Source organism: Solanum lycopersicum, chromosome 6 (genome assembly GCF_036512215.1).
Source record: "Solanum lycopersicum chromosome 6, SLM_r2.1".
NCBI lineage: Eukaryota > Viridiplantae > Streptophyta > Magnoliopsida > Solanales > Solanaceae > Solanum > Solanum lycopersicum.
This window is the reverse complement of record NC_090805.1, coordinates 50,584,700-50,602,882: the sequence shown is the minus strand read 5'-3', so window position 1 is coordinate 50,602,882 and position 18,183 is coordinate 50,584,700. Positions and strand designations below refer to the sequence as shown.

At 32.3% G+C, this 18,183-nt stretch overlaps 3 protein-coding genes across 10 annotated transcripts; 2 read left to right on the top strand and 1 right to left on the bottom strand.

Moving 5' to 3' along the window:
• The first annotated feature begins 204 nt into the window (after nt 1–204).
• LOC101249655 (uncharacterized) lies at nt 205–8,473 on the top strand. Of its 4 annotated transcripts, none has more exons than XM_010324816.4 (4): nt 205–555; nt 7,182–7,319; nt 7,411–8,040; nt 8,146–8,473. In XM_010324816.4, exons 2-4 carry the CDS (start codon nt 7,184–7,186, stop codon nt 8,223–8,225), a joined length of 846 nt encoding a protein of 281 aa, XP_010323118.1. In that variant the 5' UTR covers nt 205–555; nt 7,182–7,183; the 3' UTR covers nt 8,226–8,473. The 4 variants fall into 4 exon arrangements, with proteins under 4 accessions (XP_010323118.1, XP_010323117.1, XP_069155600.1 ...); XM_010324815.4 differs by having other exon boundaries at nt 240–555; nt 8,140–8,473; XM_069299499.1 differs by lacking the exon at nt 205–555 and adding an exon at nt 6,324–6,413.
• LOC104648134 (putative F-box protein At4g38870) lies at nt 8,224–15,384 on the top strand. 5 transcript variants are annotated; one of them, XM_069299496.1, is made up of 5 exons: nt 8,224–8,283; nt 10,929–11,017; nt 12,864–13,381; nt 13,473–14,234; nt 15,112–15,384. In XM_069299496.1, exons 2-4 carry the CDS (start codon nt 11,004–11,006, stop codon nt 14,192–14,194), a joined length of 1,254 nt encoding a protein of 417 aa, XP_069155597.1. In that variant the 5' UTR covers nt 8,224–8,283; nt 10,929–11,003; the 3' UTR covers nt 14,195–14,234; nt 15,112–15,384. The 5 variants fall into 5 exon arrangements, with proteins under 5 accessions (XP_069155597.1, XP_069155598.1, XP_069155595.1 ...); XM_069299497.1 differs by lacking the exon at nt 15,112–15,384 and having other exon boundaries at nt 12,867–13,381; nt 13,473–14,755; XM_069299494.1 differs by lacking the exon at nt 15,112–15,384 and having other exon boundaries at nt 13,473–14,755.
• Nucleotides 15,385–15,438: 54 nt separating this feature from the next.
• LOC101268771 (F-box/kelch-repeat protein At3g06240-like) lies at nt 15,439–17,726 on the bottom strand. Its single transcript, XM_004242501.2, has 3 exons — nt 17,632–17,726; nt 15,924–16,450; nt 15,439–15,815 (listed from the first exon to the last, which is right to left on the bottom strand). Exons 2-3 carry the CDS (start codon nt 16,438–16,440, stop codon nt 15,439–15,441), a joined length of 894 nt encoding a protein of 297 aa, XP_004242549.2. The 5' UTR covers nt 16,441–16,450; nt 17,632–17,726.
• Between the last annotated feature and the right edge of the window lie 457 nt (nt 17,727–18,183).

The window sequence follows — 18,183 nt, the reverse complement described above, 5'->3', positions numbered from 1 at the left end:
GTTTCACAATATGAGCTGCTAAATATTTTGCAAATTTTCATATTCTTCATTTTTCAATAGTGACTGCCAGAAGCTTTTTATATTATTAAATTATATATGAATATAACCTATATCTAATTGCCGGACTAATGCACGTTCTATAAGTTGATTATTCAATAGTTATAAAATGATTAATAATGAGTTATGTGTGTAACTAAGTTGAATAATGTTTCATTTTTTTTAAACATTTGTTCATTATTAGAGAAAGGATAGAGACGAAAACGGAAACAGTGATGTTCATTTTTCTAATACACAATATTGCATAGTCTTTTGTAGTACTACTAGTTATATTAAATTTAACTTTTTCCTAACAAACAATATTTGGGCGAATAAGGTTTAAAAGTTAAATAAAACAAACTAAAAGGATTTTGGTGTAAATATTATTATAAAACATACAGAGGGGTACAAACTCTGCATGTTAATACTTGATATATATATATATAATAGAAACTTGGGAAGGTCTTGCTTTAGTTGGAGAAGTAGCCATTTCCCCTTGAGCATTCTCTTTCTCGTCTGGTAAGTTCAATTCCTTTTTTTTTCTCATTTCTTAGCTAAATAATCGACGTTTTTGTGTTAAAAAGATGAAGAGTAGTTTCTGGGTTAGCTAAAAATTTGATGTTTTTGTATTAGAAAATGAAGAGTAGGTTCTGGGTTACCTAAAAATTTGATGTTTTTGTGTTAAAAAAGCTAGTAGGTTCTGGGTTAGCTAAAAATTTGATGTTTTCGTGTTACAAGATGACTTGTAGGTTCTGGGTTAGCTAAAAATTTGATGTTTTTGTGTTAAAAAAGATGATAGGTTCTGGGTTAGCTGAAAAATTGATGTTTTTGTGTTAGAAGATGAAGAGTAGGTTCTGGGTTAGCTAAAAATTTGATGTTTTTGTGTTTAAAAGATGAAGAGTACTGGGTTAGCTAAAAATTTGATGTTTTTGTGTTCGTTAATGAAGGAAGCTTCATGATGTTAGGAAGAAGAAGAAAAATCAGTTAAGAAATAGCTAAGAAGAAGAAGAAGCAGTTAAGAAGAAGAAGGAAGAGTAGTTTATTCTTGTATATGGTGTGTTTTTCATGTACAGAGAATGAGCTGTATATATAGCTCTTTAACATGCCCAACTATTATCAACTTTGTAACTAACTAATTGAAAAGTAGTTATAACTAACTTTCAGTAAAAAGACTATTCTACCCTTTCTATATTCAACAACTTTTCTATATTACAACACTCCCCTTCAAGCTAGGAGGTGCAAAAATATTCAAAACCCCTAGCTTGGATAACAAGTGTTCATGTTGTAGTCTAGATAACCCTTTTGTCAATACATCAGCTGGCTGTTCTTTGGTATGAATGTACTCTACTTTAATCAGTCCCTTTTGTAACTTTTCTCTTATGAAATGGCAATCGATTTCAATATGTTTGGTCCTTTCATGGTATACTGGATTAGCAGCTATCTGAATAGCAGCCTTGCTATCACTGTAAACTTGGACTGGTACTTGAACCTTAGTACCTACTTCCTTCAACAATCCCAACAGCCACACCAATTCTGAAACAGTTGAAGCCAAGCTTCTATACTCAGCTTCAGCTGAGCTTCTCGACACTGTTGTTTGCTTCTTTGCCTTCCATGATATTAATGATCTACCAATCTTAATCATATACCCTGTCACAGACTTCCTAGTGGGTGGACAAGATGCCCAATCAGCATCACAGAATGCAGTAACTTGTCCATCTGAATCACTTGCCAATAACAGTCCTTGACCAGGTTGATTCTTTAGGTATCTGATCATCCTTAATGTAGTATCCAGATGAGACCTTTTTGGTTGCTGTAATAATTGACTCAATGTTTGAGTACTGAATGATATATCTGGTCTTGTCATATTCAAATACAACAACTTGCCTATTATCTTCTGATATGCTGTTTGATCAAAGGATCATCTGATTCTGCTTGCTTCACATGCTCATCATATAGTTTAGATGTTAGTTTGACATTGATGTCAATAGGTGTTCCTGCAGGCTTAGCTGCTGTTAGACCAACTTCAGCTATAAGTTCTAGTGCATACTTCCTTTGATGCATTAATATACCAGCTGCTGATCTGGTAAATTCAATGCCTAGAAAGTATTTTAACTCTCCTAAATCTTTCATCTTGAATGCTTGTTGTAGTGCCTTTTTTGTGTCTTCTATTAGTTTAAGACTACTGCCAGTAATTAGCATGTCATCAACATAAACCAATACTAATATAGTTCCCTCTTCTGACTGATTAATAAACAAGGAATAATCATGTTGACTTTGTTTGAACTTGAGATTGCTAAGAGCTTCAGTCAACTTTTGATTCCATTGCCTAGGAGCTTGTTTCAGACCATATAGGGACTTTGTTAGTCTACATACTTTCTCCCCCTGACCAACAAATCCCTGAGGTAGTTGCATATAAATCTCATCATCCAAATCACCTTGAAGAAAAGCATTGAATACATCTATCTGATGAATATGCCAATGCCTAGCTGCTGCAAAAGAAACAATGGTTCTGACTGTCACCATCTTAACAACAGGTGAGAAGGTCTCCGTTTAATCTATTCCTTCTTGTTGAGAATAACCTTTAGCCACTAGCCTTGCTTTGAGTCTCTCTATCTCTCCTGATGATTTGTATTTAACCTTATAAATCCATCTACACCCAATAGCCTTCTTCCCCTATGGCAGATCAGTAAGCTCCCAAGTATGATTACTTTCTAGTGCTTGAATTTCATGTTGCATGGCCTCTATCCATCTTTTATCTTGAACAATTTCTAGATAGGACTCAGGTTCCTTAACAACAGAAGTGGCTGCAATATAGCTTTGATATGTAGGGGAAAGATGATCATAACTCGTGTACTTTCCTAAAGAGTACATGACATCTTTGTTAACAGTCAAGGACACAATCTTTCATCCAAGTTGGTTTGAGTTTCTGTCTAGTAGATCTTCTATTAGTAGTAAGACTTGCAGACTCTTGATTCATCTCATTTCTACCATACCATCAGTTGGAACTTTTTCTACCTCATCAACAGAAGACAAAGTATGAGTCTCATGAGACACATTATCTTCATGAGACACAGTAGTGGAAGGACACCTGGGAATCACAGGATTTATACACTGTACATTACTACTTAGCATGTCTGAAATTTGCATAGGATCCACAAACACTCTTTCTTGTAATGAAGGCTCTATCTTTGTAAAAGGAAACACATCTTCTCTAAACACCACATCCCTACTTGTGAAGAATGATTTATCAGTTAGATCAAGAAGTAGATACCCCTTTTGTAACTCTGAATAACCCATAAGAACTGCTGGTCTTGATCTTGGCATCAACTTATCATGTTGTGTTAGAAGTTTAACAAAACACAAACATCCTAGAGTTTTGACATGAGATATTGATGGTTTACTACCATACAACCTTTCATAAGGAGTATTAAAATGTAGAACACTACTTGGTAACCTATTAATGATATATGCAGCAGTCAACATACACTGACCCCAATATCTGATAGGAATATGAGCTTGAAGTCTTAAAGCTCTGGTAACTTCAAGTAAGTGTCTATGCTTTCTCTCAGCAACCCCATTTTGCCGAGGAGTGTATGGACATGATCTTTGATGTAAGATTCCCAATTCTGTAAATAGCTTATGACATTCTGAGTTTACAAACTCAGTACCATTATCAGTCCTCAACACTTTAACCCTCTTTCCAAACTGAGTTTGAACATATTGCAGAAACATTCGAATGGAAACACACACAGCAGATTTATGTGATAGTAAAAACAGCCAAGTTACTCTTGAAAAATCATCCACAATTGTAAGAAAATACTTCTTGCCATCAACAGTAAATGTATTATAAGGACCCCAAAGATCAATATGAAGTAGCTCAAAACAAGCAGTACTTTTAATGCTACTATTAGGAAACACATTCCTTGTTTGTTTAGCAAATGGACATACAAGGCACTTAGAAATGCTACATGCACTTTGCTTATTCATTGAAAACATCCTTGCAAGCACTGTTGATGATACATGACCCAATCTTCTATACCATAACACCATGTCTGTCTCCTTGACATCATTAGCAGCAAATGCAGCCTCAACTTCCTTTTCTTGATCATTATACTGAGTAGTCAAATGCTTTATTAGCAAGTACAATCCTCCTTCCTCTTTACCAACTTCTTTCACCTTCCCACTGTAGAGTTCCTGGAAGACACAAAAATGAGGAAAAAAGGTAACAGAACACCCTAGTTCCTTAGTGATCTGACTTACTGATAACAAGTTATACTTGAAATCAGGTATGTGAAGCACATTTGATATAACACTCCTTGTTGATAGACTACAAGACCCAATGTGAGACACCTGAGTAGTAGTACCATTTGGTAGATAAACAGGCTTAAAGACTTCATGCACAGTGTTTTTAGTCAACATATTCAAACTAGACACCATATGGTTTGTTGCACCAGTATCTATAATCCACATATTACTATGTGCAGAAACAAAAGATGTTTTACCTGTATTGTTTGCACTATTACACATAAAAGTTGTAGGCTCAGACTTTTGTTGAATCATTTTTAGAATGTGATCATATTGATCCTTAATAAATGTACATCCTTGAAGCAACTGTTGAACCTCTTTCTCTACTGGACTCACTGTTCTGTTAACACTGAGAGTGGTAATCTCTGATGAAGATTGATACTGCTCAGATATATTTCCCCATCCCGGTGGAGGAACATTGGTGTTCATTTCATAAGTAAGATTTGCATGTGTTAATTGTGCCTGACTGTAGTTGTTACTACCAGTATTACCATATGCAGGAGAAGTTCCTTGCACTTTTCTTTTGGACTTAAAATCAGGAGGATAGCCTACAATCTTGTAACAAAATTCTTTGCTGTGACCCTTACATTTGTAAAAATCACATATCAACAATGTGTTTCTTTTCAATTTCTGACTTACATTGGAGCTGCTACTTGCTTTAGAATATAGAGCAACTGACTCCAATGCAGCTGAAATACTATTAACACCACTTACTACAGCCTTTTGACTCTCATCACCAACTATCATAGCATAGGCATAGTTAATTGATGGTAATGGATCCATCATCAAGATTTGACTCCTTGCTTGATGATAGGAGTCTTTTAAACCCATTAGAAACTGGTATAACTTCTGCCTATTCATATGAGCAACAAAGCCTTTGGATATTTCACAGTTACAACAAGGAGATGGCACCATCACCTCAAATTCATCCCACAAGCTTTTCAGCTTTGTATAATACACAGAAACAGAAACAGTACCCTGCTGTAGTGAAGTTATATCTTTGTGTAGACTATAAGTTCTAGAGCCATCTATTCTATCAAATCTTTCTTTTAGATTAGTCCAAACATCAAAAGCAGTAGAAGCAAATGCAATGCCACTTAGTTAACTCTTGGATACAGAATTCATTAACCATGACAAAACAATAGCATTCACTCTTTCCCATTGCCCCCATATTTCCTTACCAAACATCTTCTTTCTAGCAGTTTCATCAATCAAACCCATCTTATTTCTTCCTAGTAAAGCTATCTTAATAGACCGACTCCACAAAGTGTAATTCTCAACACCAAGCAACTGAAACGAGATAATACTCATTCCACTAACATCAGTAGGATTAAGAAACAAAGGATGGTTATAATCGATACCTTGACTCTGCCCAGAAATGACTTGTGAAGATCTGTTTTGGACTGAATCTTCATTTTCACCTTCAATTGCCATTTGAGATTTGAAAAACAATGATTCAGCAGTAATTCAACAAACTTGAACTTAAAGATCTTTTCAACAACACTTGAGAAACTTGTGAATCTGTGAATCAGTAATTGATTCTTTGATCTTGTGATTTCTCTAAAAAACAAAACTGTGAATCTATGAATCAACTGTGATTCTTTGATTCTGTGGATTCTCCAGCTTCATCAGTGTTTACTGAGAAGCAACCTGGCTCTGATACCATGTTCGTTAATGAAGGAAGCTTCATGACGTTAGGAAGAAGAAGAAAAATCAGTTAAGAAATAGCTAAGAAGAAGAAGAAGAAGCAGTTAAGAAGAAGGAAGAGTAGTATATTCTTGTATATGGTGTGTTTTTCATGTACAAAGAATGAGCTGTATATATAGCTCTTTAACATGCCCAACTATTAACAACTTTGTAACTAACTAATTGAAAAGTAGTTATAACTAACTTTCAGTAAAAAGACTATTCTACCCTTTCTATATTCTACAACTTTTCTATATTACAACATTTTGTGTTAAAAAAGATGAAGAGTAGGTTCTGGGTTAACTAAAAATTTGATGTTTTTGTGTTAAAAGATGATAGGTTCTATGTTAGCTGAAAAATTGATGTATTTGTGTCAGAAATGAAGAGTAGGTTCTCGGTTAGCTAAAAATTTGATGTTCTTGTGTTAAAAAGATGAAGAGTACTGTGTTAGCTAAAAAATGATTTTTTTGTGTTAGAAGATGAAGAGTAGGTTCTGGATATATATGCTTCAAATCCATTGTGTAAACCAAATGTTTAGAAGATGACCAGTAGCTAGCTTCTAGTTTCACAAATGAAGTCATTGTGTATTTCTTGTTATTTTGTTATGGTTGAACTAAGAAATATGAAATGTTAGACTTCATGATAATTGCTTTATTGTCATTTGTGTTCTGAAATCTATGTCTAATTCCATGACAATGCATTTACTTTTTTCCTTGTTACGATCGTATTAGGTTTTTTTGTTTTTGTTTTCCTGCTGATTGTATTTGTGTTCTTAAGATTGTATTGGTCTAATGTCATATGTAAACTGATTTGAATTTGGTTTTCTGCTGAGTGTATTTATATGGTAGGTAGATGTTTAGCCATTGCAAGAAACAACTGGAAATAAAGAGCCCCTTATGTGGATTCCTTTGTCTAAGAATAATAACATGATCTTATTCGATTTTTTTCGTGCTGATTGTATTATTCTAATGCCGTGGCACACATGAAAATTATCTAATTTGAATTGATTTTCTGCTAATTGTTTTCCTCTAAATGATGTATAAAGTGATATATGGTTAGGTAGATATTTAGTCAAGTTACACTTGCATGAAATCCATTCAAGAGATAACTATTGTTTGATGTTTATTTGGGATAATAATGAAACTTCTGTCCAGGGATGGATATCAAATCTATTAAAGATTTATTGGAGCAGATGTTGAACCAAGTTCAACATCAACATACTGGGGATTCCAAAGATGTATATGAAATGATAGGGAAGCTAGAGCAGATTAAATCATATCTTTTAACCGAAGGTAATAATCAAACTATGTTTATAATTTAATTTTTTTTTTGTCTAGGTACTTTTTTTTGCTGATCAAATTTTGATATATTTCTTTGATAAAGCAATGCATAGCAATGTATTTTCTGGATTTCCTTCCCTTCATTCACCTACACCTCAACAACCTTCTCCTCCAGTAGCTGACCAGCAATCATTAGTATCAAATCAACAAACTACTCCTCTGATAGCTGGCCAGCAAGTAATGACACAGGCAGTAGACACTGTTTCTCCCATGAACTTGGGACAACCAACACCAATTGTGGTTCAAAATCCACAGCCAGCTGGCCCCTTTTTCAGGCATCCAGTACATTGGCAAGTAGTTGATGAGAATCTGTTTGATGCCGTCGACAAACCTGTTCTATGGTTCAGCAAGCTGGTCACAGAAAATATGCAAGAGGTGCTTACTGTTCCACCTAAGAAAATATCGTACTTGGTGAAAGGAAGCCCTCTTTCATCATATGCGCATTCTCCTCTGTTTACGGGCATGAGCCTACCTGTTGCACTGCACTGTAGTAAACTAGAAAGCATGATTGGTGGTGCTCCAGGATTGCTGTATAACAAAAGCAAAACTACAATGCATATATACTGGCCCTCCGTTAGCAGCTATTTTAAGATACCAACCATGATTGATGTTTCGTTTCAATGGAAAAAACATGGTCCGAGACATATGTTAATAGTCAAAGTTGAAGAGCAAGGTAATTAGTTAGGACTTCATGATTTTTGTCTTCCTTTATGATTCTTCTATAGTTTTTTTGTTTAACTAGGTTATTTTCTTGCTCACCCATTTGGAACAGGAGCAGGACCATCTGAAGCTGGAGCTGGAGCAGAGCCATCTGGAGCTGGAGCATCAAAACGTTCTAAAGTAGGTGGCGGCGTTTGAAGAGACTACGAATTTCTGCATCACAGATGTAATTTTCATTTTGTCCATCTATTATATGGTAAGTATTGAAGTGTTTAGTCTTCCAATCTTCTTTTTTTTTTAAAAAAAAGGGGCGCCTTGGCCAGAGACTACTGTTAGTAATACAGAATCAGAGGTGCCAGAACAAAACCTCGTTGCCCAAGAAAAGGGTCCATATGGACTAAACTTAATCATCATATCATAAATAATTTCTTTTGTTAGAACTAGAAGTACATCCGTTACTAATTTGTTCATAACAACACCAAGTAGAAAGGCAGTACAACTAAAATAATATTATTATTATGTTTCTAAAAAAAGATTGGTTGTCAAGAAAATAAGTTCAATGAAGAAAGGAAATAAGATATTTAAAGTTCACACACATTCTCCCATATATAACTACAACTACATGAATTCAGATCAGTATATAGTATCGTATATTGGGTTTTAGCAAACTGTGAATGAGAAATAAGAAATGAATCAGAAATTGGAAAATGTGAGAGACCAATGAAAAAGTCATATCTCCTGTATTGGAAGAAGAAATGACAAATGTTGTCCTCATATTAGGAAACACGTCATTTAGCGAGCTAACTAGAAGGTACCCTTACGCCATTGTCGCAAATTATTGAAGTTTGAGGTATTGCTATTATTCTTTGATAGTTAATCCATTTTTGCTATTTTTTGAAGTTTGAGATATCGCTAGTTAATCCGTTTTATTTTGGGATTAAATTTTTTAAGGATACATTGTGAATTTAGATTATTTATTTTCTATCTATTTGGTCTTTTCTGTTTCTGTTTTTACTAACTTGAATACCTAAGATAACTTTCAAAGAAAACTTAGTGCTTAATTGTGTTTGAACAACCATTGAAGGAGAAACTTAACTATTGATGAGGTTCGTTAGTCTTTCATGTGTAATATTACATATTACGTACCTTTTACGCATAGAAAAAATTAAAATGCAGTGAAAGTTCATTAGCATCTGATAAAGAGTCCATGTTATAAATAAAAACTATGTGTTGTAACGGTTCTAATTCTATTAAAATTATATATCTGAAGTTTATTAATTGTGTTTTATGTTTTATGTAATGAAAATTTTTAAGGATGTTTAACTCAAATAAGAAAATATAAATAATAATTTTTTTTAAAAAAAAAATTGATTTCAATACAAATGACATCAACTCGGATTTAGAGCCTGTTTGACAATATAGGTGGGAGGCCCAAAACACTCATTTAGAAAAAGAACCCTTTTTGTTGAAAAATTAAGTGTTTGATAAATGAGCAAGCTTGCTTTTAAACGAAAGCAGAAGCAATTTTTCGCTGTTGGAAAAAAAGCTATGTACAAAAAGCAGAAACAAAAAATTATTTAAGAATAAATATCTTTATCATATGTAATATTTAACGATATATTTCTTATTAATTAATTAACATATTTCATAAATTTGGTTAAATTTCATTTAAGAATTTAGTTTTTATTTTATGTAATAAATTTTATAATTTATTTTATAATTATATATTATATATTATTTTACGCATTATTTTTGTAGACAAAAAAACAAAAAAAAAATATTTTTTCAAGATTAGAAAAAAGAAGAATAAATTACAATTAAAGATTTCAGTTTCCCAAAAGAGTACTCCTATAAAGTTTTAATTTTAAAAAAATAAAAATTAATTATCTTTTCTAATAATAAATTTAATAATTTCTCGCTAAAAAGTTATTTTAATATTAGAAGTACATTAATAGTTGTCTTTTTTTATATATATAGTTTACTCTTTAAAGTACTTTTTTAAAAAAATTAATTAAACTCAATTTACTTATGAAAAGTACTTGTTAAATCAATTATCAAAACACAAATTATTTTTTCAAAGCACTTTTCTAAAAAAGTTCGTTTAATAAAAATACTTACAAAAATAAGTTATTGTTAGTGGCAATGCAAAACAAGGGCATCTCCAATTTTACATCAAATTTGGCGTCATAATCAAATTTGGTGTAACCAACTCTAACCATTACACCAAATTTTACATCAAATCTTTCTTTATTATTATATTATTATTTCTTATTTTATATTATTTTCTTACATAAAATAATTTTCTTTCTAAAACAATCATTATATATAATTTATATATTTTCTTTTATAATCGTTTAATATAAAATTATTTGCAGCATAGTTTTTTAAATAATATAAATTGCTAGCAAATATTATACAATGAAATGAAATCATTGATGGAATTAAATAAACATTACATAATTGAAAAAATTGTTTTAAATTCTATCTAAATATTCAACTTTCAAGATCACTACGTTGCTCCCACAAGTGCTATTTATGAATTAATGTTCATGAATTTGTTCGACAAGAACAAAGTCGAAGAATGAAAAAAGGAAGTCAACAATTTCAACAATCGTAATCACAACCATAACAATTTTTTATCCCATACAATTCATATTTTAATAGTATTGATGAATCTGGAAAGAATCTATCAGATTATTAAGTTATTATTATAATTTTTTAAAATTATTATGTTTTGTTGTATTTTTTAGAATTACAATGTATTTTATATTTCAATTTTAATGTATGTAAATTACTACTTTATTGAATGTTTATTATTATTGGTTATTTTTAAGTACATTCTATTATTTGTTTAAAAAACCATATGTTTGCATTTTTAATTTTTGTGAAGATTAATTGTAGGAAACGTAAGATGGTCAAGTCCACTCAAGATGAAAAGTGCAAGGCAGCTAGTAGCAAATACAGGGGTGGATTTACATGGATACGAAGAGGTTCGGATAAATTCCCTTCGTTGAATAAATTATATGGTATATATAGGATCAATTTTTTGATTTATACGTATATACTTAGTGCGTAAGCCGATGGCTTGATTCAGTGGTAAAGGGGGTTCAAAAATTCGCTAAATAAGTGCTAGGTTTGCAGGTATGATTTCATATAACAACGTTTTCCCCCCATAGTTTCAAGAGATTTTCATGTTATTTCTAAAAAAATGAAAAATCTGTTTGTTTGAAAATCTATTGGAATTTAAAATATTTTATTAGATATTAAAAAATAAATTTCTTTTCTATTTTCATAAAATTAAGTAAAACTTAAAAGCTTTTTAATTTTTCAATAATTAAAGTTAATAAATACATGCTCTCATACTCAATTTAAGTCAAACATTTAATTTATATTTGATTAAGGAATAATATAATTTATAAGTAAGATTAAATAAATAAGAGTAATTATTTAAAATTTACAAGTAGAAACGATTGTCTCAATATTATCAATCTTGATAATTATTTTCTCGACGCGAATTTTGTTGCTACAATATGATCAAATTCAGAAGTATTCTTTAGTTTCAAAAATTGAATAACGTTTATATACAACAATGACACAGATAAGACCCTTAATTATAATTTTAACAAATACGTTCTCTCGTACTTATTTTAATGTTATTCTAAATATATACTTACTCGATTTTATTGTTTTAGTTGAGATAAAATTGATTTTTTTAGTTTCTGATCCGACCTATTTATATTTGACCCGTTCCACCCTTTCCACTCATATAGATACTATTAATGTGCTTACTTATTTTTTTTAAACCCCTGAAAATTCTGTCTCCGCCACTGAGAAAATATGGGTGGCGAACAGTTTGCACATTTTGCTCATCTAGTTCAACTTGCACAGTATGAGAATTAAGGCAAATGTAGTGCATCTTTCACAATCCTATGGCCTATCTGGCACAAGCTAACACCAGTTCTTGGATATTAGATTCAGTAGCGTCACATTACATTAGGCGTGAGAATTTCAGTTCATAATAATAAATGAGTCCATTTTGTTTATATTTTTGGATCACTCATATTTTAATTGGTTAAATTTGAGCTTCAAACTATTTTAAGAGTCTTTATAAATATGATCAAAATGAATTAAATATGGGTATCCATTTGATCCATATTAGATCACTTATTTTCACTTTCACTCAATATTAATATTAATATTTCAGAAATACATTAATATTTGACCAGGGGGTTGGGGTATGTGGAGAGAGGTACATTTATGTTTTTGAAAAACAAATTTATTTAAATGGGTTAGAATCAATTTACCCAAACATATATGACCAAATCCATATTTGCCCATATTATATTTGAATGGATTGTAATTCAAATCATTTTTTTCTTAAACTATATTCAGCCCATACAAATCCGATCAAATCCAATGTACAAGCATAGCACAGGAAATAGGCGTATGACCCAATCTCCTGTGCTATGCTTGTACATTGGATTTGATCGGATTTGCATGGGCGTATGACCCATTCTTCCTTTAGAATGTGTATCAAATGCTCTTAAAGGAAGACCTAGTCTTTTGCTTTGCTAAGATCACATCAAATTATTCACTTCCATCAAAGTAGGAATAGAAGTGGTTGCAATCTTTTTCTGTTACTGCATTTTATTGAAATGTGATCTGTCTTTGGTTTTTTCTTGTTCTTAGCAAGTGTAAAAGGAGCGCAAACATTTGTTCTTAATTTTTCGTTATTGCTGCACTTGAATACTCTACTCTCACCAGACCTCAGTAGGTTGTTATCGTTGTTTAGTTAACAAATTGTCCAATAATCAAACCTTTTTTCTTCTGGATTAGTAGGCATCGTACCAAGAAAATCTTCATGGAAAATAAAAAACAAGATGTCATTTCTGTACCCAAAGAAGTTGTTATTGAGATATTACGAAGAGTACCTGGCCATGATTTGGCTGAAAAGTTAAAGATGGTATGTATGCAATGGTGTTCGATTATACATACTGGGAGCTTTGCCTACTTACATATTGAACAGAGAATAAAATCCTCGTCGTTCTCTCAAATGGAAGCAGTTATTGTTGCTTTTGACGGAAATGAAAATCGTTCAGTTAAAATTTCTTCCTTGGAATGGCACACTAATGATAATGAAAATGATCATCTATTTGAAGATTGGAAGACTAAACACTTATGCACTGCAAAAGATGCACTATTAGGCCAGAACTTTAATCGTTTGCAGAACATGGTATGGGCCAATTCTGTGAATGGTTTCGTCTGTTTTTGGTCTTATTTTGATAAACCTCGTTTGCATATCTTCAATCCTGTCACTAAAGAATACCTCATAACTCCACCGAATACATATCTAGGTATTTCTCTTGGTGAATAACATATCTCTTCAAAATGACACGATCCTTATTTTATCGCCTGTTTTAATTCTTTGTGCTACTTATATAACAGGGGTACGAAATTTTGATTTGGATACTACTGTGGGCTGTGGATTTTGCCCAGTTTCATATGAATACAAGGTTGTTGTTCTTGATGGAAATTCGGAAGTGATTAAGCCTTCGATTTTCACTATTGGAACTGCCCATTCATGGAGGGCTTTGAGAGTAATTCCTCATCACAATATTATAAATGTTGTTACAATTGTATATTTGAAGGGGATGTTATATTGGTACGTAACTTCTACAATTGAATATTCTTTTCATACAACAAGTTCAAAAAGTACTCTCCTTTGTTTTGATGTAAGGAAGGAAGAATTTGATACGATTGTGGTACCAATTGAAATTCCTGAACGTTCTGTATCAAATGTAGTAGAAAAGGGCGAAAAGCTTTGTTTGGTAACAATAAGTTATGCTCCTATTTGCTCCCTCTTGATCAACGTATACGTTAACATTGATGATGATGATCTGAGTAACTTAAATTCGTGGAAGAAAGAGTTCACTGTGACTGCTCCGAGTATTGCATATAAATTGGATCTAGATGATAATGTGTACACCCTCATTGTTACTGATGAGATCGTGGTGATTCAACTTGGTGACAGCAATGACCGTGGATTTTTCCATGTTGCAACTGGAAAGCTGTTGGGATTACTTTGGACTAGGCACGGTACTTTGATCCCTTACAAGTCAAGTTTGGTTGCTTTTTGCCATCGACCACTACTTCCTTCCTTGTCTTGAACTATTCTTTTTGATGCACCGCAAAATCACACGAGGAGAGGTAACTCACGCTCTACCAACCTAAGACCCTTATTCGAAATCACCTTTTATGTCACGCTTTAAATGGTTTTTTTTACATTCATTTACATAATTTTTTATGGCTCGTAATTACTGTGGGGTTCATTCCCATGTACCAAACTTTGAATAACTTTGTGTCAATTTCAAAGTTTGGTAGAGTTGGTAATCTATGAAGAAGAAAAAATTGTTTTCTGCCAATTTCAAAGTTTAGGAGAGTAGGTAAGCTATGAACAACAAAAAATATTTTTCTTCTATAGCACATTTGGAGGGTGGAGGGCAATTCTTCATTCTAAGTACACCAAAAAGAATTACAAAAGAGAGAAAAGAAGAGTCAGACATCACAGAGGAAGATATTCTGTGAGAAAAATTAGAGAGTGTGAGCGATATTGTAGTGAGGTGAAAAAATCAAAAGAGTGTTATTTCTTTTGAAAGTGTAGTGATCTTTGGAGTATTACTCAGACATACAAGTGTAAAATCCTTACTATAGTGATATTCTTTGCTCCACTCGGGTCGTGGTTTTTCCCTTATTTAGGAAGGTTTTCACGTAAAATCTTCGTGTCATTATTCCTCTTTTATTCTCGTTGATTAACCGCATTGTTGTGTTCCGCATTTATTGCCTTTATTACCGCAAATATTATTTCTGTTATGGATTTATTCCCAACAATTACAACACAAAAAGAAAAGTTCAAAAATATATACATTAATTTACTTTTGTTAGACCAACATTTTCGTAATCGTCATGTTACTTGTAATCTTAAGAGTCTGGGTTTGAGTCATCAAACAAATAAAAAGGATGAAAATTCCTAAAGAGGATCAAAGTAGAATAAAAAATAACAACTCAGTCTATCTATGGTGAATAGGAGGAGGAAGCAAGTAGTGGGCGGTGGCGCAGAGCAACCAAACTTGGCACATATGGGATTGCTGCAGTTACAAAATAAGGCAACGGAATTAAACCCAACAACTTGCCATTTGTTACGTGAAATAAACCCCAGTTTTTTTTATCAAGTTGAATCAACAATATCTCATCAGTAATCTTTACGAGATACACATCCCCAAGTCCGTCCATTCTGTATGCAATACTCGGAAGAGTCACACAAAACTTTATCTTCCATGAATTTAAATTACTCAGATCATCATCAATTCTATCTGCAACATATCCCTTGATCATGAGGGAGCAAATAGGAACATTATATATGTTTACCAGATAACCTTCCTCTGTTTTCCGCTACAGTTAACGGTCCTTCTGGAATTTCAATTGGAGCTACAACTATTTCGAATTCTTCCTTCGAAACATCAAAGCAAATAAGAGTGTTAACTATTTCTTCCCCAATAACATTTTCTCCAGACCAGTATAATTTTCCCTTCAAATATACAACTGCCTGAACTTCATTAGCAAAATTTTTATGGGGAATATCTTTCAAAGCTCTCCATGATTTGTCTCTTCCTATAGTGAACACTAAAGGTTTAATGTTATTCGAATTTGTATCATAAAGAACAACCACCTTATATTCATAAGTAACTGGACAGAACCCAAAGCCCATTGCAACATATCCATTCTGTAAACCTGTTATATGGTAAGCATGCACTTAATATTTGAAAATTAATAAAGAATTTCAGTATTTAATCGAGCAAAGATTGAACTTTGGCGTATAAAGACTATATATAGATATACCTTTATGTGTATAGGTTGGAGTGATGACATGTTCTTTACTGACGGGATTGAAGATATGGAAACAAGCATCATGCCTAGACCAAAAACAGATGAAACCATTCATAGAATTCGCCGTCTTCATTATCTGCCACTGCCACAGATGCAACATAGGTCTTGGTTGGGCAGATACGATTTTTGTTGTATATAAGTCTTTAGTCTCCCAATGTTCGAATTCATCACGATTTTGATTGCAATAATTGTGCCATTCCAAAGAAGAAACTGTTATTGACTGTTGATCATTTGCCTCCTTAATTATAACTGCTTCAAGTTGCGAGAACGATGATGACTTTATTATCTGCTTAATGTGTGAGTAGGCAAAGCTTCCACTATAGATAATCGAACACCATTGCATACACACCATCTTTAACTTTTCAGCCAAATCTTTTCCTGGTACTCTTTGTAATATCTCCATAACAACTTCTTTGGGTATAGACATCACATGTTTTTTCTGTCTCTTGCATATCTTTGTGATTTCCATTCTTTGATTTCTGAAAAATCAAATATTTATAATATGATTCATAATTTGTACTTCCATAATATATAACAAAGCTGTTGAAAATATATTTAATGTTGAAAATGTCAAAAGACATACATAATTGCACAAAGTAGTCTAGGTAAAAGTATGATAAAGAACCAAACATGTGTTGCGGTGCAATGATGGGAGTGTTTCACCGTTAATCAGAAGTCTCAAGTTCGAAGGTTGGGTATTGAAAAATTTTTGATGGGAGCACCACACTCGGATGCAGCGCGCGATTCAAATTTAGTTGGAGCTCCAATGTCAAGATACCGGTGCGCGATTCAAATTTAGTCGGAGCTTCAATGTCGAGATACCGGGTGGGAAAAAAAAGTATGATAAGAAGGTTATCCCAATTACTCCCTCCGTCCGGAATTGTTTGTCATGTTGCGCTTATCGAAAGTCAATTTGACTAACTTTCAAAGGTAAATTGAATCACATTAATTCGATATTTTAAACAAAAAAAATTGGATATTTTAAAACTATATGAAAAGTATTATAAATTACAATTTTTTGCATAATATGATGAAAAAATACATCTTAAAATGTTAGTCAAAGTTTTTTTATAGTTTGACTCTAAAAATAGAAATCATGACAAACAATATCCGACGGAGGGAGTAGCAATGTTAAAAGAGTGCATTGGAAATAGGGGGCGACCGACATGGGGTCTAAGGGGTTCATCCGAACTCCCTTGATAAAAAATTACACAGTATATATAAGGTAAATATTGTGTATTTATGTGAATATGTATATATTTTGAACCCCTTTAATGATAAAAATAAATTAATGGCGGGATAAATTAATAGCCCCGCCGCAAATTTCCTTGAAATTAAGCTCCATGTTGAGGGTTCAAATCCCTTCCATGCTAATTCTTAGGAAAGACCCTCAAATTAATCCCAAGGCAATATATAGCTAAAAAAAATTAATATTATGAACGATAAAAGATGGGTTATCAAGAAAACAAATCCAATGAGCTAAAAAAATTAATTTTATGAACGATAAAAAACGGGTTGTCAAGAAGACAAATCCAACGAATTTACATAATAAAGCAAATAAGATCTTCAAAAAGTTTGCATACATTCTCTCAACTTTTTTGTAGTTGGATCATTTAAATAAGTAGAATTATATAAATTCATAATATATAGTATAATGTACCTGCGATCACTTATTTGAGAAAATTTAGTGCCTAATTGTGTTGAACAACGAGAAAATCAACTGTTGATGAAGTTCGTTAGTTTTTCTTGTGTAATAAATTGCCCCTTTTATAGATAGAAAAAAATTAAGAGGAAATTCTGTTTTGTAATAGTTCTAATTCTATTAAAATTATATGTCTGAAGTTTATTTGTGATTTATATAATGCATAATTTTAGTGATATTAAGCCATAATATTAAATCAAATTAAGTAAAAAATTTAATAGTGAATGACATCAACTCGGATTATGCAAGGGAAAGAGGAGGCATTGTGTTAAAACCATAAAGTTGACGCAAGTTATGCATAACTTCATAAATCACTGGGAGGAAAGTGTAGTTTTTTAACAAGGATCTCTTTTAAATTTACCCAAAATTTAACTTAATAATTATAAAAATTGGTAACTATTCCAATTTGCAATTGTCTTTCATACGTGTATCTCACGTGGATTCTAGGAGATCTATTAATATGATACCTTCAGTTTTGGTTATTTCTTGTAGATTGATACGTGATTGGTA